Raw genomic sequence first — 27,368 nt, 5'->3', positions numbered from 1 at the left:
CCCGCACCGGGCAAGAAAATAACCGGTTACACTACTAACACTGGTCTGTAACGCTACTTAGGCTAAAAGCTACAGCTAGCTTGAACCTAGGTTTCAGGTAGCTCTTTGGGTTTGTTTATTTAATCAACAATACTACACTCGTGTGGTTCTCTCTCTCTCTCTCTCTCTCTCTCTCTCTCTCATTATTATCAAATAAATCCTATTATTATTAATTACATTTCGGGTGTATTGGCAGCTCATTTCCTCTTATGCAAAGCCTAGGTTACTTTTAGAGTGCTGGTAATAAGCTTGTGCAGTAATTCAGTACACAGCAGGGTTATAAGATCTGCATTCACCACTATTATAATTGATTCACATGTTTGTTTAATTCTGGGAAGATACACCATTCACTAGACTTAGGTAAGTGTAGTATTTTCACAGTGGAGGCACTGCGCTACTAAATTGATTATTATATCGGTTAATTATTTCTATTATCATTTATCACTAATATTGTCATCAGTGGCACTAGCCTACTAGTACACAGGAAGTTCAGCCAGCTCACCATTCCACCGCTGAGAATTCAGGATCCTGTTGCGCCATTGGATTGTATTGTAACACTTTAGTAACTGGTAGCATTAGGCTTTTGTCTTGTTAAAATGTGCTTGGCGTTGCCCGCCAGTGAAAAAGGGGTTACACAAGATTGAGGGAATATCCAGGCTTATATATTTTGCTTCATCTGTATTTTTGGATTACAAAACTGCTAATGTCACTGATACATTTTTCTATGGAAAAATCCAGTCCACTATACCAGGAAATCTGTAGTTTTCAACTCTATTAGTGGTTTAGATTTTCTGGATTTTTCTTCTATGAATTATACTCTGAAGATTAACTGGTTGAAGTACTTCTTGTCTAACAGCTCATCCATGTGGAACATTATCTCTAGAACGGTCTTAAATAAGGTTGGGGGTCTTCCCTTCTTGTTAATGTGTAATTATCAAATTGGCAAACTCCCTCTTAAATTATCAGCAAGCAAGCCTTACTGGCATGGAAATGGATTTACAAGCACTTTTCTCCACACCGTTTTCATATATGGAATATTTTATACCAGCACACATTTTATACAAGTATTTTCTTTAGTAACTGGTTCAATAGGAATATTTTATTGGCAGGAAAGCTGCTGAACTCTCAAGGTTATCTCATGACATGACGAGTTTATTGTACATTTTACTTTTCCTGTAACACCCAAAGAATTTGCTATAGTGATGGCAGCTATCCCCAGTGGTTCAATTTCCTTATTGCAAGGTACTCAATATCCTTTCATTATTCCTTTAGTACATCCAAATGAAACAATGTGTGGAAGGGTTTGCTTCACATAAAAAACAATAAGGCTGTCCGTACTGTTTTCTATAGGGAGTTTACCACTTCTCCATATGTTGTAGCTTACTGGTCCCAGTTTGATCGGAATATTCCATGGGAAAAAAGTTGGACAACCACTGAGTTTCCTCAGCTGACCACTGCGCACCCTTGTTATCGGCTGATTCCGCCATTATCTACCGTTGGGCTATCTCCTCTTTTCTTCCTCTGGAACGTCACGCGCCCATTGATGTCACTGTTCGTGCTGAAAAACCTGCTATTTTTTTGGTGCCGGTTCGGAACTAACTTTTTGGGTTTGCAACCAATTTATTTTTGGTCGAAATGCTCTGAACTTTTCAAAAAAGGGTTTGCGAACCGGCACCGAACCCGTTCCCTGTTGGTGGAAAAGGGCAAATAGTGGACACAGGAAGCGATAGTTGTCTCCTACATGCAATGTTTAATATTCATGAAATTGTATACCTTTACATGCAAGTTAAAGTGTGTTAACTTACAAAGCTTTTGTGTTTTCTTGGAATGTCCTTCAGGTGGCATGTTTGTATGTCATGACGCATTAGACATTCTCCTTCACCGGCTGGTTCCCCTCCAGTATACATTGAATGAGCTATTTGTTACCTAGGCTTTACTTCATAACACCACTTACAGGCAAAAAGACTGAACCCTAAGTGACACGTAGTTCATCTAATGTATACACAAATTCTAACATGTCCCGTCCAGCACCAAATACTGAACAGTTAATAATATTTTACCCACACACATACTCATGCACTACCACAGCTGCCACTCCCTCCGACACACATGAGGTGCGAGGGCCCGTCCATCGCAGCTTGCAGCTTGAATTTTATGTACGTGCACAGATAAGAGTTGCGCTCTGGCGACCAATTTTGCACACACACACACACACACACACACACACACACACACACACACACACACACACACACACACACACAAAGGATTCACATGCAATATATATATATTTATTTAATTTTTCCAAGAGCTGTTACAGCACATGAACGGCTTGAGGAGGGCTTATTTCTCTGCCGGGACATTAAGCCAAGAGACAATACTGTAACGTGCATGGATAAGTAGACACGTTGGTCCTTGACTAACGGGTCGGACACTCTAGTCGACTGGTTAATGTTGTCGCTTGCGGAGTGGGAGACACGGGTTTGCTTCCTAGCTGTGGTGGTTCCTGGGCTGCTCCCTGAATTTGCTACAATACTTTGGCTTTGATTTACTGGGTTAAACAAAAAAGGTAAGGGCCAAGCCATCCAACAACACTGCTGGAAGAATTGTGGGAATTTTTCGAGGAGAACAAAGTTGAACAAAGAAAAGTGCTCAACCCCTTATTGGATTAAGAGCAGGTATCGCTGTGTAGGGAGAACTTGGTGTGGGGTCCCCAGTACTGGCCAGTTGTTCCGTGGATGGCTATGTTACTATCAGTCTTCTGTGTGTGTGTGTGTGTGTGTGTGTGTGTGTGTGTGTGTGTGTGTGTGTGTGTGTGTGTGTGTGTGTGTGTGTGTGTGTGTATATACATGTTTAACTATCCTAATGTGGACCTAATGTCCTCATTAGGATAGAAAAGCCAGAAACCACCTACCTTGTGTGGCCCTTTTCGAGGTCCTCACAAGTAAAAGGGTCTATTTTAGGGTTAGGACTTGGTTTTAGGGTTAAGGTTAGAATTAGGGTTAGGTTAAGGTTAGGGTAAGGGTTAAGGTTAGGCGTGTAGTTTGCGTGGTTAAGGTTAGGGTTAATGGCTAGGAAATGAATGTAGTCAATGAGGGGTCCTCATAAGTATAGTGAAACGAGTGTGTGTGTGTATGTGTAAAAATAAATGACAGAGAATTGCCGCAAATATCGTTTTCACCACTAGATGGAGACACAGTTCATTTGAGTTTTGACCGTGGTTGCTCCGGGGGAGGGCAATTACGCACGGCAGAAGACGGACATCTGAGTTCATCAAAACGCAAACCTATCAGAGAAGTCGGTGTTTTCCCTATGGCAAGTGCAGTAAAGACACCAACTCCACCAAAATGTGCATGTTATTTGTGAAATGCGTTCAACGAAATGCTCACGCATTGGTGCGCACGAGTAGGACGCGAGAGGGGGTTGGTGTTTAGATGAGAGGTGGGAGGTGGGAGGGTTACTTCGCTCCTGCTGAACTTTTGCCGTCATTTCGAAAAAAAGAAAAAGAAAGAAGTGTATGTGAAACCACTTTTCGCCGGACACCGAGTTGGACAGTTTAACAAGAGGGGGCCAAACGCAATGGAGGACACAACGGGCAATACTACCAAGACGAAAGTTGTGGCTGTAGTGGGAGGTGGTTTGGTAAGACCATTAAAAGTTTGAACAACTGTATCTCCTCTGTGGCTCTTTCACAGCAAAATGTGTCTCGCCAATCACGTTTAGAGAACACAGTTCTTTCTACATTTCATTTACTGCAGAATTTTATCTATCTATCTATCTATCTATCTATCTATCTATCTATCTATCTATCTATCTATCTATCTATCTATCTATCTATCTATCTATCTATCTATCTATCTATCTATCTATCTATCTATCTATTTATTTATTTTGGTTAAATGAATTTTGGGGGAAAAAGCAACTAAACAACCCCATGATAGTGGGAAGCATATCCAGTATTGATGTTGTTAGGCTTCCATTATAACAAGGGACAAGGTTTTCATGTCATTACAACCATCCCTTTACCCCTCAGGTCGGTGCCCTGAACGCCTGCTACTTCGCCAAAAGAGGTTATGAAGTGCAAGTCTTTGAATCTCGGGAAGGTAATATTCAAAGTATATGTATTTTGTCCAAAGTAAGCAACACCACCATCATGTCATTCACGTATAATTATCCTTCTTGCTTGGGGAGAGCTTGTGAAAGGATGCGTGATGAATAAATCAAGAGAAATATAGACATGTAAGGAAGTGAAAGTGAGGTTTATCTCTAAAACAAAAGTAAAAGAGTAGTAGACTGACAGTAGTGTGAACATAACGACTTACTGAAAAGATCATATTTTGGTCAGATATCCGCCAAGCCAAAGTTGTGAGAGGAAGAAGCATCAACCTTGCGTTGTCTCACAGGGGCCGTCAGGCTCTGAAACAAGTTGGAATGGAAGAGAGGGTACGTTGACTTCTTTATCATCTATTTTCTACCTCTGTAAATATCGCCACACTGATGCTGCTGTGTTAGTTGAGTGAAGAGATGAGGTGCATTGTCACACATTCACCCTATAAGTGTGTTGTATGCTTTCCGGTATAGCACAGATACCCATCATGTTAACACTCATTCTCGAGCTGCACACCCAGAGACCAAAGTGGAAGCAAGCAAATAGTGCACGTGTTTCTGTTTAACTGGATCCCTAATAATGACAAATTTAATGTGTACAAGCCCCAGGGATTCATCCACCCTGCCCTGTTTGCCTCCACACTGCTCAGATGTTGTTTCTGTCATGTCTGATGTCAGCAAATATGTTCTTGTTTGGTTGGTTCACATCAGACGTTCTGAGCATGTTATATATGCCTGGAAAATCTTTGCGCTGGATGCTCTTTTTTTTTTACACGCATGACTTTTCAGCATGACAAGACAGATCTTGCCTCACAACCTTTTCAAATAAACATTCAAGGGCAGTTTGGAATGGAAGACAAAATGGACTATGGCCATGAGAAAGGACATGGTCGTTACTTTTGTCAGCATGGCTCCCACAGACTGTTTCTACCTGTGATATATATATGGATGTTTGATTTATATGAAAGTTTGATTTGCTGTGAAAGCTAAACAATTCGTCTCAAGTAAAAAAAAAAACTATATTTCAAATGTTGATTTTGTGTGGCATTCTGGGGCGTTTTTTCTCCTCAGATTATCTCAAAGGGGATCCCCATGCATGCCAGGATGATCCATTCACCTAGTGGGAAGCAGTCACCAATTCCTTATGGCAAGAAAGGCCAGGTAACTGTCAGAAGCCCAGTGTCAGTATATACTCTCACATACAAAAAAAAAAAAAGAGAGAAAAAAGGGACGTCTGGATGATGTGGCAGTCTAGTCCTTTGCCTGCCAATATGGGGATTGCTGGTTTGAACCCCCGTGTTACCTCTGGCTTGGTCGGGCGTCCCTACAGGCACAATTGGCCGTGTTTGCGGGTGGGAAGCCGGATGTGGGTATGTGTCCAGGTCGCTGCACTAGTGCCTCCTCTGGTCAGTCAGGGCGCCTGTCAGGGGGGAGGGGGAACTGTGGGGGGAATAGCATGATGCTCCCACGCGCTACGTACCCCTGGCGAAACTCCTCACTGTCAGGTGAAAAGAAGCAGCTGACTACTCCACATGTATCGGATGGAGTATGTGGTAGTCTGCAGCCCTCCCTGGCTTGGCAGAGGGGGTGGAGCAGCGACCGGGATGGCTCAGAAGAGTGGGGTAGTTGGCCAGATACAATTGGGGAGAATAACGGGGGGGGGGGGGAATCCAAAAAAACCCAAAAAAACTTCAAGATATGAGCTCACTTGACTTTCACTGTCTTCTATCATTCCCAGACTGTCAGTCTGTCAGACCAAACGACATGTGATTTGAGATGTGATGACTCTCTGAATATTGTGAAAAGGGGAGTTCTAAAAGTTATCATCATTCCAAAAATTATTTCAACACAACTAATGACCCTTAAAGCTTCAGTCAACTAAGACCATAGTGACTGATTACTCGACTTATTGACTACGAAGTGGTAGTGCTTCATATTTAGTCAATGGACTGATAAGTCAAAAGTACTAAAGTCCAAGATTGGTTAGGCAGACTTCTCCATTGGTGGCGCATGCATGCGCGTACCTGATACAGAATCGGACGGTAGTGAGCACTCTCGAAAGATTGGTGACGGATTGACGTGCGCCTCGAGTCCCCACTGCAAGATTCTTCGATTCAGAACAGACTTTGTTTCCTCCCCTTTCCCTGTGTGCATGAATGTTCAACCAGTAGGTTATATGTCCTGATCCTAATATCCTGAATAATTGATAAACTCCCGAGGGAGTTAACCGATGCAGTTGTCGTGTGTTAACTTTGACTAGCTGCACCTCTTGTTTGATTAATACTGTTACGGGTAAATAGGAATTGACGCCACAACAAGATATCCGATTACATGTCTGTTCTGTAATCCTGTTTCTGTTCATGGACATTATATTGTGTAGTTGTTAATTGCAGTAGCTTCTCCTAAGAAACTCACGTGGTACTCTTCTATTGAAACGTGACTTAGCCGCACGGTCGACGAGTCTCTGATGTTGGATGTATTGGTATTAATACGAGTGTTATTATGCCTTTGGTAGTAGTATTTGTATTAATAGGACTATTAGTTTGATTGACATTGCTGTTAGGTGTTGACATTGTTGGTAACCTTATCAGTGAGATTACCATTACTGTCAAGCACTGTATACATTATCAGGAAAGCCTAGTTAAATTGTTTGTAGTCATTACCAACCTGATGTATGTATATTTTGTTTCCAGTTTGTTCCAGAACACACACCTACCTTTGATACATGCCCTAATTGGGTCTACTGTACTGCTGTGTTGTATTAAGGGCAAATCAGTCACTAAACCGTTATAACAACATCATGTCTCCTGTCCCGTGTGCTCTGACCGACATCCCAGGTCGAGTGCTATCCAAAATGTTCCTCAACCAGTTCCCGCTATTTTTTATTTTGGTCCTTCGAGTAGGATTCCCTGTGCTTAGCCTGGTTTAGGATGGATCCTTCCAGCCATGAAACTGATGTCCGTGAGGAGACTTTGCGCCGTAAACACAATATTCAGCCTCCACTTCACCTGGCAGATTACAAGCTTTGCTCCTTCAGACACAGGTCTGCTATCTCCTCAACACCCGACCTACATTATACAGCACAGCATGCCGATAGGCGAAGGAGAACCAGTAGGAGAGGAGCACCTATTGGAAGGTGCAGCTGCCTCCAGCGATAGGATTGATGAATGCCATGACTTCCTTAGGGGGCCTAGAGAGGGCTCAGCTAGCTCTGGCCTGGACAGGCAGTTAGTCCATCAACTGTAACGTCGGCTGGAACTACTGGGCTGTTCGCCTTTGACACACTCCACTGCTAGAGATTGAGTTTAGAGAGAGAGAGAGAGGTTTAGCTCTGCTCCAACTAATTATCATTCTTTGCCTAAGTCAATCAATTAATCAACCAAGTTGCATTTTATGTAACACTTTTCTAGCTGTAACAGCCACTCAAAGCTCTTTACAATTAATTAATTCACACACACACACACACACACACACACACACACACACACACACACACACACACACACACACACACACACACACACACACACACACACACACCTCGTTCACTTACTCACCCCTCCCGCTAGCTAGTGCGAACTGCAAAGACAAGGCGAGATAACGTGTCGGGATTATGCAACTCTTATATTAACAGTATTTGTGGAACTGTATGAAGTCAGTTACTGTATTAACCTATCCCTACCCAGATTCACCATACATCTAATAGACAGTCAGCTTACAATCCATATCTCACTAAGTCCCTATCTCAAGCTCTAGGCTAGAGGCACCCCTATTCATTACCAGCACAAGTGCCTTTCCCTACTCTCAGGGACAACCGACTTCCTACATGGACTCAGCGTGACTCGACTACTGCTCAAGCACAGCACAGCAGAGGCTCTCCACCGGACTACAGTTACTGCTCTGCCAGATATGGGAAAGGTCAAAGGGATTCATCAGCATCAGGAGACACCATGATGGACTTCTTGGAAAAGATTATGCAGGAGCTGCAGATATGAAGAGCTATATTGCATCCCCATCCCCTACAAAGTTGGAGTCCCATCCATCGTAGCTGGCCATATACCACTCAAATTATGATCAGCTACAGCTACCTCAGAGCTATCCGGATCGGGCCCACTTTGCTGCCTAAGGGAGCAATCAGTCCTGCACCACAGTCTCTGGCCCTCCAGGGCTGGTCCACCTACTCGCAACAACCGACCAGGGCGACACCTTCATAGCCTAGGCCCACTACATATCCTCATCCTGCCATTCACACTTGGACATCATATGCTCAACCAATGCCTGCCGCTCAGCATCATGCTCCACTGTGGCCACATACTCAAGCTTATTCACTTCAAGTGCACTCACAGTTATCACCACCAATAGGTTCTGAGAGGGGCTACCGAGGACCAAAGCCAACCATAACAGATTTTAACCATCGAGACCCTATTGAGTTTGCATGACTTGAGATTACCTTGGAGAACCTCCTAACAGTTGACAGTACTGAGCTCTTCAAGTATCAGATCCTTGTGGACCACCTGAAGCTGTAGAAGGCATGCCTGATTGCCGATTCCTACCTGAGCTCACCTACTCCTTATTCTGATATCTGTTAGCCTTAAAGAAGATTGCCCATGTAATGGATTCTCTAGACATTAGGTGGGGGGGGGGGCATGGAGGCTTTTGAGAGGTTCGCTCTACAGATCTGCGCCCTGGTGGGCATAGTACAAACTCTTGGCTCCCGAAGGGGATGCAGAACTCAAATGCGGCTCACAGCTATGGCAACATCAACTTGGCATTTCTGATAGCCAGGTCAAGGTTAGCACCATGAAGGCAATACTCCATACCCAGGTTGGAGCTCTCTGCACAGCCATCATTGGGGCCCTGCTAGCCAAGCTGATAGCTATTGAGCTCACCTCTCCAAGGGACTGTACTCTGGACTGATTTAACAACAGTGCTAAGCTGGCTGCAGTCTGACGCTTGCCAGTTCTAGGTCTTTGTGGGGACCAGAACAGCCAAGGTACAGGAACTGACAGGCTCTGAAGCTTGGTGATACATCAACTCACAGGCCAACCCTGCCAATAATTTGGCCTGAGGCAAGACCTTAGCCAAACTAGCCAAACACATCTGGGCAGGGCCATAGTCCCTGGGCCTACAGGACACAGCAGACCAAGCTCTCCCAGCCGATCCAGCTCCAGCTCTCCCAGCTATCAAACGAAGACACAAACTTAGACGCAGATGTTGACAAAGACACTGCATCGACAGAACTGGGTGAGGCAGCCGCAAACGTGAGTTTGCGCCACCATCTTCCCACACCGGAACTGGGTGAGGCCGCTGCAAACGTGAATTCATGCTACCATCTTCCACACTGGAGATGGTGTCATGGATATTATGTTATGTAGTTGTTAATTACGGTAGCTTCTCCTAAGAAACTCATGTGTTACTGCTCTACTGACACGTGACCCAGCCACACGGTCGGCAAGTCTTTGATATTGGTATTAATACAAGTGTTAATATGCCTATTGATAGTAGCATTTGTATTACTAATACTATTAGTTTGATTAGTTTTGCTGTTAGATTTTACATTGTTAGTAACTTTATCAGTGCCAGCACTGAGATAACCAGTACTGTTAAGCCCTGTATACATTGTCAGCAAAGCCTAGTTAAATTGTTGGTAGTTATCAATAACCATATATATATGTATTTGTGATTTGTTCCAGAACACACACCTACCTTTGATACATGCCATAATTGGGTCTACTGTACTGCTGTGTTGTGTTAAGGGCAAATCAGTCACTAAACTGTTATAACTCCCCCCTATCTCCTTTCCTGTGTGTTCTGACCGACACCCTGGGGCGAGAGCTAGCCAAAATATTCCTCAACCACTTCCCCTTATTTTTCAAATACAATTTCCAGAATATCATTCTGTTTTTGATGGGGCTGGCTTTCCCGTAGAGTGTAGCTATAATGTTAGAAATTGGTTTGTCATGGTTAAAGCTTTACTTTGTCTGAGAGTGTTGAAATCTTTCACGGACCCAGTCTTGGCCTACAGAAACTTGGCCCTTTTCATAACCTCTAACAAGACACAAAAAAAAATGTTTTTTTAAATCTCTGCAACAGTGTCAGCATAGCTCCTATAGGTTACAAAGAATGTGTGGCAACTAAACATGATCCTTCTAGGCCAAAAGCCTATTCCCACAACAACAGGAACTCCACCGTGAGTGCACGCTGCTAATCATTAATGTTACAGACAAGAACGAGCGAGAGTAACCTCTGCTTTATCTCCACAAAGCTGCTGTTCTGTTTGAGAAGTGGTGCTTGCAAAAAAAAAAAAACACCAGATAGAAGTCCTTGGGGTAGCTGCTGGGAGAAATGATTAAATTAAAGTTCACTGTGTACGCTGCACTTATGTGTTAGTGTCCTGCTGGCGCTAAATCTAGAGGACACCCCTCCGCTCGACTCAGCGCTCGACTCATTGTCTTCCATTTGGTACCGCTGCATCATCCCAGCTCAGCTTATAAAACTTGCACCTTCATCTTCTTGGGTGTACCCTCCTCTGTCAGCCACATCTGTCATGAACTAAAAAGTAAAAATGCTTGTTTGAGCAGATGTGAAAATGCAATTGCTTGGTCTTGAGATGATGAAATAACGAGAAGGGTCTTACAGCAGTTCCCCGTCCAGAAGCATGAAGCAGGCTTTATTTTCTGTGGAAAGATCTGATTATAAAGGGGATCTGCAGCATAGTTCACGATACACAAGAAGAAGTGATCCAGGGATAGAAAAATATAGAAAAAATCCTTCACATTTAGTGTTGGCTTGAAAAATGAAGTGAACGTATTGATTGTGTAACAGATCTCTGTGTTCATGCACTCACACAAGTGGACATATTAATCAATCAATCAAGTTGCATTTTTATAGCGCTTTGCTAGCTGCAACAGTCACATAATAATGATAATAATAATAAAATAATCCATCTGCGGAACTTAATGGTCGAGAGACCATATACCAAGTCAATGAATCAGAAATGTATGTCGGCACAAGACCATTTAAGGCCTTAAAAGTGAGCAATACATTTTTAAAATCAATTGGAAATCTAACGGAGCCAGTGTAGCACATATAGAGGTGGTGCAGACAGACAAGCTGTAATGGAAGCATGAATGGTGGAGCTGATGACCGGCAGACAGACTAAACATCTTTTGTTACCAACGATAAGAGGCTGTCAAAATGCATTTGGGTCAAAGACTTAATTCCATACTAATCATAACAGCGAGTGTTGTCTGAAATGTCTGAAAGTGTTTAAGTTCAGGGGGAGAGCAGTGAAAGGAAGCATTAAAAGGTGATCTTTCTTAAAGATTCCTAATCACTGTGTATTCCTTGCTAAAATGGCCCAGCTCTGGTAGTTTAAATGCTTCAACTTGAGCATTGCACTGGTATGAAAAGTGACTTTTTTTTGGTCTCATTTCAGTACATCCTATCAGTGGACAGAGCCAATCTCAACAAAGTGCTACTAACAGGTAGGATCATATATACCCTCATCATATTATTCAGCCATTGATGCTTGATCCAACACCATACTCCAACACTGTGGTGTACCTCATCTAGTATTGACAGACAGAATACTACCGGTACTTCAGCTGATATTGTTACTTAGGTTGCTAAAATAACAACATGATTATAGTTTTATGTTAAGGTAGACAATGTATGACCACGTTTGTCATGGCCAATTTAATTCATTAAGAATTGTCCTCGAGGGCGTCTGGGTGGCGTAGTGGTCTATTCCATTGCCTACCAACACGGGGATCGCCGGTTCGAATCCTCATGTTACCTCCGGCTTGGTCGGGCATCCCAACAGACACAATTGGCCATGTCTGCGGGTGGGGAGCCGGATGTTGGTGCGTGTCCTGGTCGCTGCGCTAGCGCCTCCTCTGGTCAGTCGGGGCACCTGTTTGGGGGGGAGGGGGAACTGGGGGGAATAGCGTGATCCTCCACACACTTCGTCCCCCTGGTGAAACTCCTCACTGTCAGGTAAAAGGAAGCAACTGGCGACTCTACATGTGTCAGAGGAGGCATGTGGTAGTCTGCAGCCCTCCCTGGATCGGCAGAGGGGTTTGAGCAGCGACCGGGACGGCTCGGAAGAGTGGGGTAATTGGCCAAAATTCCATTTGGGAGACAAAGAGGAGGAAATTAATTAATTAGATAAATAAAATTGAAGGGGGGGGGATTGTCATCGATCAGAATTTTGTTATAGAGTAACTACAAATTAAAAAAAAAAATTCTTGTTGAGTTAAAAGCTGAAATGACTTTAAATGAATGATATTAGTCTTGGATGAAATCTATGCAAATATGATACTACCCACATTTTCTGTAATACTGAATCTTCCAACATTGCTCCCTTGCTGGCTGAACTGCAGCACAATCCCCAATTATTATATAACCAAGTGCTTTTGTCCACAGACACATCACACAAACAAAAAATAAAAATAAATAATTAAAATAAAGTATGGCTGTTACCACCCCAAGTGATAGGAGAGACAGTTTGAGCCCAAGCAGCCACTTCTTCTTCATTTTATCTGTTTATAACACGGGCTCCGCCCCAACTCACCCACTGTCCTATAGTGAGCGATTTTTAAAAGACGAGAAATTGGCAGAGCTTTGCTACCCTGAGGGTGATGTTACTCTTCTACGTCATACTGCTGCCCATGTCCGGACCCACCATTTCCTAATGTGCTGTTTTTACTGGGAAAACAGCACATTTTACAACACAAGGGCACATAGTGGTGAAGGACTGTCAAGACAGTTCGTCCTCCCAAAGCGATACGGAAAATTTGATGCGTCAGTTCAATGATAAGGTCTTTACAAGTGTCTCTCCTAAATTGTCTGAAATCATTTTTTTTTTTACATTTTTGTTAGTGAAATGAAATTTAAGTCAAATCCAGCTTCCTTTGTGTATTTTAGTACACTGTGTGAGTCTTATAAGTGCAGGAAGACTCGGCCAATAGGGGACATAGGAGTACATTTGGTCTTAAAGGAGTTTGCCTCATATTTCACGACACATCCCAGTTGAGGGTTGGGGATGATTTACCACAGCAAGGATTGGGTTGCCAGGTTCCCTTTTTGCTCAAGACAACCCTATAGCATAGTTCTGCCTCTTTGTCAGTATTCACACAATTAGATAGATGGATTGACATCCGACAGTTTATTTCCATGTCATTTTAAATCAGTGTGACAGGTGTGTCCCTTTTACAATTAATACAAGAGTTATATTTAGTGTTTACTGACAGTCTAAAATATTCATCTTCATCTTCTTCTTCATCTTGCATTTCATACCAAACCGCTTTCACTATGTCATGTCTGTGTACTATGTGTGATCTAAGATTTTTCTGTAATGTTTTTTTTCCCATGTTACCAAAGAGGCAGAAACATATTCAAATACAAAGCTGAACTTTGACCGCAAACTGCAGGACTGGAGCTCTGACACAGGGCTAATGACCTTTGTCAGGTAAACAGCTATTGACTTCATACACACACACACCCACACACACACCCACACACACACACACACACACACACACACACTGTATATCTGAGTCCCACCTCAGGGACTATGTCTTGTAATGCCTCTCTCTACATTAAATTCATGTCGTCTTGTGTCTTCTAACTGCCTCAGGTACCATGTGGCGATGAACACATCTCATGTTTAAGCCTCCGTGTGTGACTTTTTGCTAGCTCTGTAATATAATAGGATGTCACTGAGATAAACGTGACGCTGCACTTACAGCCAAATCCGCAGCTAAATGCCTCCCGGCTCCTTTATTTGTGTGAGTATGCACCGCCACATAGTGGCTTATTAGCACAATATGCAGGAGCACGGAAGTCTGCTTAATCTAATTACACGACAGCGTGTCCTCCCGTTCTCTCCAAATTAAACAGCGATGGCTCTCGTTTGTTCCCTTCTGTGTCAAATACACTCTCCTGCACTCAGGACAAATATGGTCGACACTGTTTGACTCTGGTTCTCCGCAATAATTCCTCTCTGTATGAGTCCCTGCAAATGTTGGCTTTGTGACAGTGATGAGCATTTTCCAACCTGTTGTAGCCCAGAGATTTAAATATCCTCGGAAGGGTTTAAACAGCATCTACATGCACCCAGCCACGCTTGCATTGGCAGCCAGGACCAGGGGTTGTAGAAAAATGTTGTTTAACTCGATAATGCCAATCGACCTTTATCAAGGCTTTGCTGATTGACAGCGGCACACGGTCAATACGCTAACCTGATTCAGTTAGTCACTTGTTGACATTCAGGTCCTAAAACCTTGCACTGCGGAGCAGGGCAAACACTGGGGAACTGAGAGGGAGCCCCTCGTGTCTGGGTTATCAGTGTTTTCGGTGCACATTAACAAGCTAATATTTAGTACGCATTGCAGAATACTGGTAGACAAGATCAGAAATCGGCTGCTAGGAAAAGTACTCATAATAAGTGTATTTGCAATTTTTCATGAGACTTTCTGTAACTTATATATGAAAAAAAAACTTCAACTGATCTCAGTTAAAAATATTTAACTGATATCAAAACCAAGATATTATTGTCAAAATGGAAATCTTATAAGAAAACCAGAAGGCTCAAGTGCAAAACCTACATAAATCACTGTGCGTCCCTATTTTCCTTTATTAAACCCTTGATGGTAGAACAAGTATTTATATGTTTTTGAGCATATAGGCCCTCGACACCCATTAACGTCACATACCTCCAATCTGGTAATCCTAAATCACTGAGGCAAGGGTCCTGTAGCATAACAGGCATGTTTGACCAAATGTTAATGTAAAAATCCAGCTGTAAGTCCACCCAAGAAGCATTCAGAATGGGTTGCAACCCAATTGTTAAACTACAGTGGGAGTGTGGCATCCGGGTAGCATAGCGGTCTGTTCCGTTACCTACCAACACGGGGATCGCCGGTTCAAATCCCGGTGTTACCTCCGGCTTGGTCGGGCGTCCCTACACACACGATGGACCGTGTCTGCAGATGGGAAGCCTGATGTGGGCACGTGTCCTGATCGCTGCTCTAGCGCCTCCTCTGGTCAGTCGGGGCAAGTATTCGGGGGGGGGGACTGGGGGGAATAGTGTGATCCTTCCATGCGCTATGTCCCCCTGGTGAAACTCCTCACTGTCAGGTGAAAAGAAGCGGCTGGCGACTCCACATGTATCGGAGGAGGCTTGTGGTAGTCTGCAGCCCTCCGTGGATTGGCAGAGGGGGTGGAGCAGTGACTGGGATGGCTCGGAAGAGTGGGGTAATAATTGGGGAGAAAAAGGGAGAAAAAAATCCCCCCCAAAAAACGAAAAACTACAGTGTAAATGGAATAGTATCTCCGAGCCACACACTGAACATCACGTTAGACTTCATTCTGGGGGATGTTTTGTCATGCTGCAAGGGAAAGCACAAGGGAAGTGTATTTAGATTTGCCTCTGGGTGCCAGAAACTTTTTTCAACACCTTTAAATGCAATACTGATAAATCACATGTACAGTAGTGTATCAGTTTACTCGAGTTACGATAACATTACAGTTAACAGCTCTCTGTCCAGCTCTTACTACTGTAAGAAATAGCTTGGAGCGCTCACAAGTACCATAGATTTTGCGATCCAGTCATGTGAGGGCACCTGACAACAACATATGAGACTATTCTCTGATAAAAACCATCGGTATTGGTTCTTCCATGGCATGCAGGTCTGATGGGACCATGGAGGAGATCAGGGTAGATTTAATAGTGGGCTGTGACGGGGCCTTCTCTGCCATCCGCAAACAGTTCCTTCGCCGCAGCCGCTTCAGCTACAGCCAAACCTACATCCCTCATGGGTACCTGGAGCTCACCATGCCACCTAACAACGGAGAGGTCTGTCTAACTTCACTCTATGAAGTTACATCCTACATTACTGAAGGTTTATTTTTGCTGCCATAGCAGCCATTCTCACCAAGCCTGTCTCTTTTACTGTTGCCGGTGAGGTGTTGGTAATCTCATGCGCTTATCTTTTAATAATTGTAATGCTTCTTGCATCTGACTTGATTTTGGACCCAGTTTGCCATGAAGCCTAATTACCTGCACATCTGGCCAAGAAACACATTCATGATGATCGCTCTGCCCAATTTGGTGAGTGTCACTTTCATTTGTTCATCAGATTCTTGCAACTTGGTTATTCGAACAATATATTGGATATTGTGCACTGTGAGGGGTTTAATTGCGATACCATTTTCTACTCATAAATTAACAGTTGTGGATATAAGTTATGACAAAATGATAACCAGACTAGGGGATTTTGGAGTATGGTTGACCTTCAAGGGGTTGCAGTGATGTTGCCCTAATCTTTGGACCATTTCACTGAACAGCCTAGCACCCCCCCCCACACACACACACACACACACTTCCAAAAACCCCTCATCAGAATCCCTCATCCAGAATTTTTTTGTTTTGCTCCCTGATGTCTAGCCAGTGGCGGCTGGTGCTAAAAAAATTTTTTTTTTGGGGGGGGGCACAATTTACCTTGGTGCAGTACACCTGACAGCTGCTTTAATGTCCATACAGTCACAGAGTTATTAAGAAGGACAATGTAACCTATAGATTTTATCAGGGTTCATAGACGGTGGATGATTGACAGTCAAGACAATTCTCGTGGTGGGTGTGAACATGATTGACAGCCACGAGAATCGTCCATCACATTAGATCAAAAAACATTAAAACAATACCAGTTTGCTGCCAATAAAAGTGAGAGTGTCTGGGACGCACAGAACTGCGCCCCATGGAAAATCTTAAGAACCCAATTAGACAGCAGCCTCAGGTCACCTGCTCGCCAAAAGTTTGAGGGCTTAACATAAGGTATCGTTTGGCCGGCGCCCTTCACCCAGGAAGCATATGCATTCAGACAGATATCAACCAAATACCATTTGGAACCAATATTTAATGGCTGCTGATAGGCGCTCACAGACTGAAAAACACTTTTATTTCATAATCATTTGCATTATACAACTAAATTATATTTAACATGTTTAAGTAGATTTTCATCTCTTGATGTTTGAAGGGGGTGGCGCCCCACCACCCTGTACTGGCCAGCCGCCACTGTGTCTAGCCCTACATCTCACACAGCGCTGGCATGAACTGCAATTTGCAAATGCAATTTGCAAATGGCTCTCAGTAAACACAACACCCTGTTAATGCCTGTTTCCTTCTATTTGCATGTCTTCCACCGTATGCTCATCTCTCCTCTTCTCCCACTTTCTTTCTGTCCTTTTCATTGTCCATCTTTTTGGCTTGTTGCCATCTGTCTCTCTCTCTCTCTGTCTCTCTCTTGGATGTTTCTTTACTGTCATAACATTTCTGCCTGGCTGACTAAGCACAAAAAAAAAATTGCGATTTGCTCTGTTTGGTGAGGCCAGGTTGAGGCAACTAAATCAGGAGTGCATCGGCACTGTCTGTCACTATCTGCCACACTACCTCTGTTGCTGGGGAGATGCCATGGTAACAGAGGCACTCTAGGAAGGTCCTTCGGGACGACTTCCTGGTGCTGATGGATAACAGCAGCTAAGTGAACAGATAATGGCACTCCCACACCATTCCTCCACTTCCATCCATCAGTCACACCGGGGGGTTCGGTTATCATATGTGGAGGATTTGGCCCATTTGTCACTTGATAAGAAAATATGCATATGCCCTCTGTCTGGTTTTGACTTGCAAATCAGCCGTATTCCACGGTGAGGGAGGACTTGGTAGACCTCATTAATATGCAGTGTTTAATGTTGGAAATCTATTAGAATACACTAGATAAAATGTACATCTGAAGAACCTACCGTATTTCTTGGACTACAAGTCACACTGGTGTATAAGTCGCAGCCAGCAAAAATGTGTTGTTGTGGGGGAAAAAACTTACATATATACCAGTCGCTTCAGTGTATAAGTCACATTTATTGTGGTATAGTATTTTTTTCAATTGAGTCACAAGATTAAACAGTGTCATCTAGTGGCCCTAGTTGAAATGCAGTGTATTCGTCAGAAAAAAATTACATTGTATAAATTGCTATGGAATATAATTTGCAGGACTAGCCAGACGAGCAAAAAAAACAAAAACCAAAAACAAACAACCCCCCCGCCCCCACAAAAATAAAACAGTGATACAGTATTCACTTTGAATAGACATTGGAAAATATATTACGTGTGGAACGTTATTGTTATTTTAAGTATTATACGATCCTGCGTCAGTTCAGCTGTCAATTCACTATAGGGCTGCTATTTCATTATCCCTCCCAATGTGGCAGAAAACAGCACACACTTTTTGGGTCAAATTTGACCCATATTTTAACTCATAACATAACTCAAAATCAATCATTATCATCCAATACAATGTTCAATCACTTGAGTAAATTATCCACTCGTAAAATCTCAGTTTACTTTTCTATTATGTGGTCCAAAGACCAAATTCGCTTTATGATATACCACTCATCAGTCGGCTAAACAAAGTCAAGATTCATCTATAAATATGTCCTATGTTAAGGAACATGGCATTTTTAGATTTCTGAATAAAATTTGATGCACAGAACTTTCCAGAACATTGTAATTCAGTATGCCATCCTATCAATATTCTCTGCTGGGTCAAATTTAATCCATAACACCAGCGATGTAAAAAAAATTAGAAACTTAGACAGAAAAAAGATGACCATTGGTTTTATTGTGTTTATGTGACCGGTGTACTTTTTCATTGCGTTGTGTAGGAAAGACAGGACAACTTCTCTCATGCGTGGGATCTGTATTGTCTTTCTACATGTCCAAAGCGAGAAAGAGGCAGAAGACAGGGGGAACACACATTTTATAGCTACCAACAGGAAATGGCGTCACAACAGGGAGGGGCTACTAACAGGAAATGGTGTCACAACAAGGAGGGGCTACTATAAGCGTTTCCTGATGATATAATAAAATAAATAACAATGTTGGCAATGAAAATATTAATACTAATAATAATAATAATAATCATGTGGTGATACTTTGTGTAATTATATAACATTTTTTGGTTATGACATTTTTAACCATGCTACATTTATATAGCCTTATATTGTGTAGCATTATGCAATAAAAAAGACTAAATGGTATTTCTGTCATATTTCAACTTGAAAATATGTCAAATGTGTTACTAACACAATAGGTTTAATGCTAGAGACATTTCACAATGGATGGGTGAATGAAGCTCACTGGGCACTCCGTCTGTCTGTTCCCCAATCTAGGACAAGACGTTCACCTGCACCCTCTTCATGCCCTTTGAAGAGTTTGAGAAAATCACCACTGGAGATGAAGTCATAGAGTTTTTCCAGACATACTTCCCCGATGCAGTGCCGCTTATAGGAGTGTAAGTGACTCTCACCTTCTCCCTGTTCCTGCTGCATCTTCTCCCCCCCATCTCTATCTACCTCCTTTTCTCCTGCTCTCATCCCTTCACCTCTCCCTCCAAACGTGCTAATCCACCCGCAAAACACTTTAATTTTCCATCATGCGTTGGGCTCCAGCCACATCCACAGTCATGGTCCGTGAGGTGTGAAATTACAGCCATGTTACTGTAGAGTAACATGGCTGGGAGCGACAAGAGTTTTTAATTTAAGGCCGACAGTACGTTGCAGGTGACAGGAAGATGGCGAGGGTGTGAGATATAGGAACGGATGAGGTGTGTAATTCATTTACCTCCTCCCTGGGCGCACTTTATTTGGCGCACTTGGCCTACAAAAGCTGCTCCTTAACAGTATTGGGGAAGACAAACAAGTGCACCTGGTGGACTTCGCCGCTGTAGACAGGCGTCAGTTCTTTTACCTCATGCAAATACAACGGAGGCTTAGAAATTCAGAAATAGACAAAAAACTAAACCCACAGAAGTCAAATGTAACGGCTTGATAGGACTCTGTTGTGTTTTACGTTGCTCATCTCATTCTGCTGTGTTTCTGTTTGTGGTACGCAGTGATGCTCTCAAGAGGGATTATTTCCGTTTGCCTGCCCAGGCCATGGTGTCTGTCAAGTGCTCTACGTATCACATCGGAGACAAGTGCGTCCTCATGGGGGATGCAGCCCACGCTGTGGTGCCCTTCTATGGCCAGGGCATGAATGCTGTAGGTATTATCTACCACAGGATGGGGGGGGGGGGTGGGAATGAGGGAATGGGAGTTTGGGAGTTTAATCTGTTCCTTCAATTTTTTTTCAAGGGCTTTGAGGACTGCCTCGTCTTTGATGAAATAATGGACCAGTTCAACGAGGACTTGAGTAAGTATGTTCTTTATGATCCGAGGTTATAAAAGGTTTTGTTAATAGACTGACAAACAAGGCCATGGAAACGAAATGAAAAATGCATTCCTTCTTGACGTTAGTGAATCTAATTGGCCTGTCATATTGGTTTACTCTCTGCAAGTCTTAACCAATGCCCCCATGTCTTTTCCCAGGTGTTGTACTGCCTGAATACACCAGAGTGAGAGTTCCAGATGACCATGCAATTGCAGACCTGGCCATGTACAACTATATTGAAGTAATCTTTTTTTTTTAGTTATTAGCACTTTGGGAAACGTACAATTTTGCATTGCACTGGATAATTTGCATTCCCTTATCTAAAGGGACAAAAAAGATTTTCAACATTATCTCTATGTTGTGGAGATAACACTCCTTTAGTAGCCATAATACTGAGCAATCGTCCGTGTGTCTATGGCTGCCGAAATCGTTTCCACTGTTGACATCACTGGCGGGCAACCCGGGGATGCGAAAACTGCGAATATCAGTGTATTTTAAGAAAAATTGAGTATCAGTGCTACATACAGCTGTATATGAAAACACAGCTGTATGTAGCATGTAGATGTATGTAGATGTACTCTTAGACCCCCCCCCCCCGGTTCAGGGATGGCCGTTCCCTCTTAACATCATCTGCCGCCATCCTACAATGCTGTGATTGCAAACATTCCCAAATCTTCTGTGAATAGTCCACATGGCCATTGAAACTCTAGTTAACGGTCACACCCATATTTGCATATGAAACCGATCATTGGTTTCGGTCGTTATGCAGCTGTGTTGTTTATAAGGGTGGGGACACCTGCAGTCTGTTCAGACAGATGAGTGATGAAATTTTTCTCTCAATAAATGCTGTGTCCAGAGGAACTGATTCACCGTTCTGTGATTTTCTTACCTGGATTATTGAGCATGCATCAAGACATTTTTCCTCCCAATAAGGGTTCATTTGACCCAATACTGTCATGTGTTTTGAGAGTCAGTGGTCTTGTGAACAATAAAGTCAGCCGAGTGAGTCAGAGATGTGGGCCAGCTTTGCATTCTGTCGTTAACATGGTAGCTTAGTTCCTTTGTCTGTGTCAATCAGGTGCTCACCAGGCTTCCTGTCCCAGCTGCTAATCATGTTACGTCCATATTATCTCCTCACATGTAGTTGAAGCGACTGATTTCGAGCAACGCTTTCTAGTCTCTGCAATCGTCCAGTCAACGTGTTCATGCCCAGAACTGAGCAACAAAGAGATAAAACACACACACACACAAAAAAAGACATGGGTCGAAAGTTTTCTGTGGTTACCACTCTTTTGCAGCATCTATTAAGAGCAAGGAGAGCAGCGCCTCCTGCTTTAATTAAACGTGGCTTCTGAACTGCCACGCATAGCTCGGTATAATAAGAGGATGACTAATCCTGGTTGCGGGGCAGCGAGAGACTCATTGTGCCGAGGACAATCGACCATAGTGGAGATGTCAACACTCTCCATCACAACTGACAGGCCACCAGCTCCCTAACCATCCGTCCATTAAAAGTCATCTACGCATAATTGGCTTCAGCGTTGTTGCTATCCTTCACGGCTCACACGTGACTCTCACCCCAGCAGGACTTTGTCAGAAGTCAGAAGCTAAATGTACCTCCCTATCATATAGCTATGCTTGAGAAGATGGGGAAAAAAGAGGCACCTGGTTTTATTTAGCTTATTGATGAAGTTAGCCATTTATATGTGCTTAGATGTGTAGATTGCCTGCAGAAACAGGGAGGAAAAAGAATGCAAGCTTTTTGAACTTTTCAGAAAGTCCCCAAGATGTCCTCCATTCACCTCGCTAACAGGTCTTCTATCCATGTTTTGTAGATGAGGGCTCACGTCAACTCCAAATGGTTCCTTTTCAGAAAATACCTCGATAACGTCCTCCATTTCTTCATGCCAAATACAATAATCCCCTTGTACACAATGGTAAGTTTCTCTCAAGACAAACCAAATGTGAATGTATTTCATATTTTTTGATATGCCAGAAACTCCATGTCTTTCTGTATATCATCTGTTGTCTTTAGGTCACCTTTACAAGGACAAGGTACCATGAAGCAGTGATACACTGGCACTGGCAAGACAAAGTAGGTCACTATTTGAAGATCTGAAAGTTTTTTTTTTTTACTTTTCATAAACCTTTCACACGATGAAGTTTGAAATCCTCAGAATAACTTTCTTTTTTAATCGCTGCACTTTTCTGAAGTCGCACAATATCGGCAGTGAGTATGATAAGAGGATAGGACTCTCTCACAGTGACTTCCCTATCACAGAAAGTTGTTTTTTTTCTGTCATGTGCCTCATCTGCTTCATCCTCTCTTGGAACGGTAGCAAAATACACAACGCCCCAGGAGATTGACCGAGCAGACATTTTAACACCTGGTTGTGTTCTCATGTGTATCGATGTACCTTGGGAAAGACTTGCAGAATATGCCTTAAGTGAAGCTATGACATGAAGAATCCTCACTTACCCAGTGACTTAGATTATGAGGAGATGGTTGCACATCATAGGCAGCAATTATAATGGATTTAAAGGATAATTCTGGTTTTTTTTGGGGGGAGGGGGTTTGCCCTTTTTCTCCCCAATTGTATCTGGCCAATTACCAATTACTCCACTCTTCCGAGCTATCCCGGTCACTGCTCCACCCCCTCTGCTGATCCGGGGAGGGCTGCAGACTACCACATGCCTCCTCTGATACATGTGGAGTCAACAGCTGCCTCGTTTCACCTGACAGTGAGGAGTTTCACCAGGGGGACGTAGCATGTGGGAGGATCACGCCATTTCCCACAGTTCCCTCTCCCCCCCCTGAACAGGTGCTCTGACTGACCAGAGGAGGCGCTAGTACAGCGACCAGGACACATACCCACATCCAGCTTCCCGCCCGCAGACACAGCCAAGCCGGAGGTAACACGGGGATTCAAACCGCCGATCCCTGTGTTGCTAGGCAACAGAATAGACCGCTACACTACTGGACACCCCTTGTTTTTTGGTTGTTTTTTTTACAACATGGGTCTTATTTTCTTAGTTGTTGCAATCGTGCATATCGGTTATATAATTTCTCTCACTGGCTTAATTTGAAGACTACAGACACATTGGACTCAGCTTTACAACGGCATTTTATGGTGCCGCGGAATAGATAGTATCATCAGACATGTTTCATTCAACAAGTCAAATATGACCCAATTACTTAAACGATCTTAATCGCCGGGCAGGTAGTAGTAACCATCAATAAACTGCCCAGCCAGTGCAATTAAGAACTCAGATAACGGGAAATGATGTGCACAATCTAACTGTTGTTTTTGAAAGGACGGGTTGTATTCTGTGGCACCATGAGGCACTGTTGTAAAGCTGTGGTGTTCTGTGTTCAAGACCTCCAAAGTGAAGTAAGAGAGTAAAACCACATCATAACTGACATACGTGATAGCAAAAACTAAAAAAAAAAAAAAAAAACTCAGGTTGGAAAAAAAATATATCTTTTAATCCAGGTGCTTCCATGCTTCATAGTCTTCTGCCCTACCCTCCCATGTTTTTTCCTCTCTATGCTTTCTCAGTTCATCCATGGACCCCGCTTTGCTTGGGAGACTGCTGTAGCACACCTTGCTGCTTCCTACTGCCGACATGCTTCACAATCCTTTTCCTTTTCCCCAGCAAAACTGCTTTACCCCAAATTGGCTGCCCTGCACCCAACTCTGCACACTGACTGTGCATGTTGAACCATCTTCTCTCGGTTTTGCTCTTCCGTACTGTTGGTGCGATACTCATCACTGTTAAACATCTGTATTTTCTCATCTGTAAGCAGACATCAAGATATATGTTAATATTGTGCAAAATTCCTAAAGATTGTCATGATAATAATATTGTCTATATTGTCTGGCTCTATGGTACACTGCTGGATTCGGGAGATGTCAAAGTGTCTTTGGTCTCAAACCCATATGGATGTGTGAGAAAAGGGCAGAACAGCCGGGCAGAGTGTCAACCTGTATTTTGACATTACAGGCATATTATGTCATTATAGATACATTATATACATACCAGAACATGGTGTCCGGGTAGCGTGGCGGTCTATTCCGTTGCCTACCAACATGGGGATCACTGGTTCGAAACCCTGTGTTACCTCCGGCTAGGTCGGGCGTCCCTAAATACACAACTGGCCATGTCTGCGGGTAGGAAGCCAGATGTGGGTATGTGTCCTGGTCGCTGCACTAGCGCCTCCTCTGGTCGGTCGGGGTGCTTGTTTGGGGGGGGGGGGGCTGAGGTAATAGCGTGATCCTCCCATGTGCTACGTCCCCCTGGCGAAACTCTCCACTGTCAGGTGAAAAGAAGTGGCTGGCGACTCCACATGTATTGGAGGAGGCATGTCAAGTCAAGTCAATCAGACGGGTGGAGCAGTGACTGGGACGGCTCAGAAGAGTGGGGTAATTGGCCAGGTACAATTGGGGAGAAAAAAAAGGGAGGGGGGGGTCAAACATACCAGAGCATTGCATTCGCCATGTTACACTATGACAGTCCGGACTGTATCTCCTACACTGCGTTGGTACTCTGAAAAAGAGTTTGCACTATAAATAAAATTAAAGTGATATTTGTAATTAAGGGGCAAGTAGTATTTTCTGCTGTGATATTCCATTTTGAGTACATTTTGCCATTGCATGCCTCAATTAATCAATTTTATTATCATTACATCGGTATTTGGTTCAAAATGAATATTCTCACCTATTTTTAACTTTAATATTAAAGATATGTGCTTGCTTTTCCTCAGAGAAATGATCAGAAGCAGGTCCTAGTGGCTCAACCAGTTGATATTTTTGCTCGTACCAGGGCAATGTGCAAGGGTCAAATCTGGTCAGGGACCTGACATCATGTCTCGATGTCTTGTCCTCTCTCAACCCTATCTCCCAAATTTGTGTAAAAAAACACCTCTGCAACTCTTTGTAATCTCTTTTATAATCAATTGTATCCTTTTTTTCACGCAGGTCATCAGCCACGGTCTGCTGTTTTGTGCGACAGGGGCAGTTTTTGGGGGCTCTTTCCTGCTCATTAAAAATCTGCACAATTTGCCCAACATCCCCAATATCCCCACTGAGAAACTGTGGAACAGTCTGTTAGCTCTGAAGACCTCCTGAAGACATCCGAAGACCTTCTGAAGACCACCTGAAGACCTCCGGCAGACTGCATCATTTCCAATCCAAAGGATGAATGTAATTATGATTACTGATTTACAGTAATTGAAGCACCAATTTTTTTATTTAATGTGCTGTAATGAAGACTGCGAACTCACCCAGGTGATAAGCATCGATATTATGATGTTATATTGTGTTTATGATAGTATTTCGGTTACTTTTGGTAGATGTTACGTTTTATTGGTGACTGAGTTCAGAGTCGTTTCAGGGTTTTGGATCGTCAGTCGGTTTACCAGTCAAACACCATCACTACAGATTGTGTAAACTTGGTTAATATGTTGCTGTCAAAGGAAGATGAGCATTGTTCAGTGGTTTTGATTATATTATCAGAGAAATCTGCACAATTAAAATATCAATGATACAATTTCTCTGGATACTATTCAAATACATGTTCCTGTGCAAATAAAAGGACTCAGGTAAGACTTATAAATACAGATAGAAACATCTTTGCAGCAGCAAACACAATATACTGGAGACCAACACATCTCAGTGTTAAACTCCAGTTCCTAGTCTAACACTGGAAAACATGTTCCCAACAACTGATTCCAGTTCTCGGAAATATCTTTGACTAAGATGCAGGTCAAGCTGGTTGTCAGATCAAAAAAAAAAAAATTTTTTTTTTGTGGAACCCCCCCCTTTTCTCCCCAATTGTATTTGGCCAATTACCCCACTCTTCCGAGCCGTCCCGGTCGCTGCTCCACCCCCTCTGCTGATCCGGGGAGGGCTGCAGACTACTACATGCCTCCCCTGATACATGTGGAGTCACCAGCTGCTTCTTTTCACCTGACAGTGAGGCGTTTCACCAGGGGGACGTAGCGCGTGGGAGGATCACGCTATTCCCTCCTGAACAGGCACCCCGACTGACCAGAGGAGGCGCTAGTGCAGCGACCAGGGCACATACCCACATCTGGCTTTCCACCCGCAGACACAGCCAATTGTGTCTGTAGGGATGCCCGGCCAAGCCGGAACAGAGATTCAAACCGGCGATCCTCGTGTTGGTAGGCAACAGAAGAGACCGCCACGCCAGCCGGACGCCTAAACCAAATTTTAAGAACATAAATATGCATCAAGCAGCGTGGGACACTTACAAATGTTAAGGGATATGTCTTTATGGTCCCGACACATGAACATCACAAGTTCAAGCATCTTTGAGTTGCCTTTAACTCACTGTAGACTTTTCTGCTCTGTTTGGTCCCAACCCCCCCCTCAGCAGCAGCCAGGACAGGTAGGATGAAGAGTTACAAGACTGACATACAAGTGTCAATCTTCTGTTAAATGTTAAACCTGCCGAGGACCACCTGATTATGGGATTAAAAAAAAACGCTTTCGTTACCACCATCTTTAAAAACGGAAGCGACTAAAGGGCGGCGCATTTACTCGCTCACACTAATACTTATTCACAGTAGACCCAGGTTATTATCAGCTGTGGAGATCCAGTCATCGTGTTTGTCCATAGCTGACATCCCAGGATGTTATGAAAGGAGTTAGTTAGTCACTGATGCAGCCGATGGACCCGTTTCATCTCTGAAACGGGTCCATTGGCTACTAAAAGGGTAATTACAACAAAATTTCATTTCGTAACGACTGCTTTTCACTACAGTAGCGACTTAGTTAAAATGAGATGAAACAAACAAGCACGTGTGGCTAGATTAAAAACTCTCTTCACTGAATCTGAATACAATGATGACGGTGTTAGCGAGTAATGTACTATGGCTAAAGAGCTAAGACTTTTTCCATTTGGACAGCAAGTTGGCTTCTAAACCCCT

At 43.3% G+C, this 27,368-nt stretch overlaps 1 protein-coding gene across 1 annotated transcript; it reads left to right on the top strand.

The window, feature by feature from the left end:
* Positions 1–3,522: 3,522 nt before the first annotated feature.
* On the top strand, positions 3,523–25,966 carry LOC130122987 (kynurenine 3-monooxygenase). Its single transcript, XM_056292087.1, has 15 exons — positions 3,523–3,681; positions 4,073–4,142; positions 4,385–4,482; positions 5,218–5,307; positions 11,585–11,633; positions 13,531–13,618; positions 15,841–16,006; positions 16,190–16,261; positions 19,378–19,499; positions 20,100–20,247; positions 20,341–20,398; positions 20,575–20,657; positions 22,252–22,353; positions 22,452–22,511; positions 25,396–25,966. Exons 1-15 carry the CDS (start codon positions 3,619–3,621, stop codon positions 25,543–25,545), a joined length of 1,419 nt encoding a protein of 472 aa, XP_056148062.1. The 5' UTR covers positions 3,523–3,618; the 3' UTR covers positions 25,546–25,966.
* The last annotated feature ends 1,402 nt before the right edge of the window (positions 25,967–27,368 follow it).

Source organism: Lampris incognitus, chromosome 13 (genome assembly GCF_029633865.1).
Source record: "Lampris incognitus isolate fLamInc1 chromosome 13, fLamInc1.hap2, whole genome shotgun sequence".
NCBI lineage: Eukaryota > Metazoa > Chordata > Actinopteri > Lampriformes > Lampridae > Lampris > Lampris incognitus.
This window is presented reverse-complemented; position numbering and strand designations above follow the sequence as displayed.

Bases quoted from the DNA above. Each gene is read 5' to 3' on its own strand.
- LOC130122987 (XM_056292087.1), top strand. From the start codon at position 3,619: ATGGAGGACACAACGGGCAATACTACCAAGACGAAAGTTGTGGCTGTA. The intron at 4,483-5,217 runs GTACGTTGACTT...TTTTCTCCTCAG, and splicing joins AAGTTGGAATGGAAGAGAGG to ATTATCTCAAAGGGGATCCC. The intron at 19,500-20,099 runs GTAAGTGACTCT...TGTGGTACGCAG, and splicing joins GCAGTGCCGCTTATAGGAGT to TGATGCTCTCAAGAGGGATT.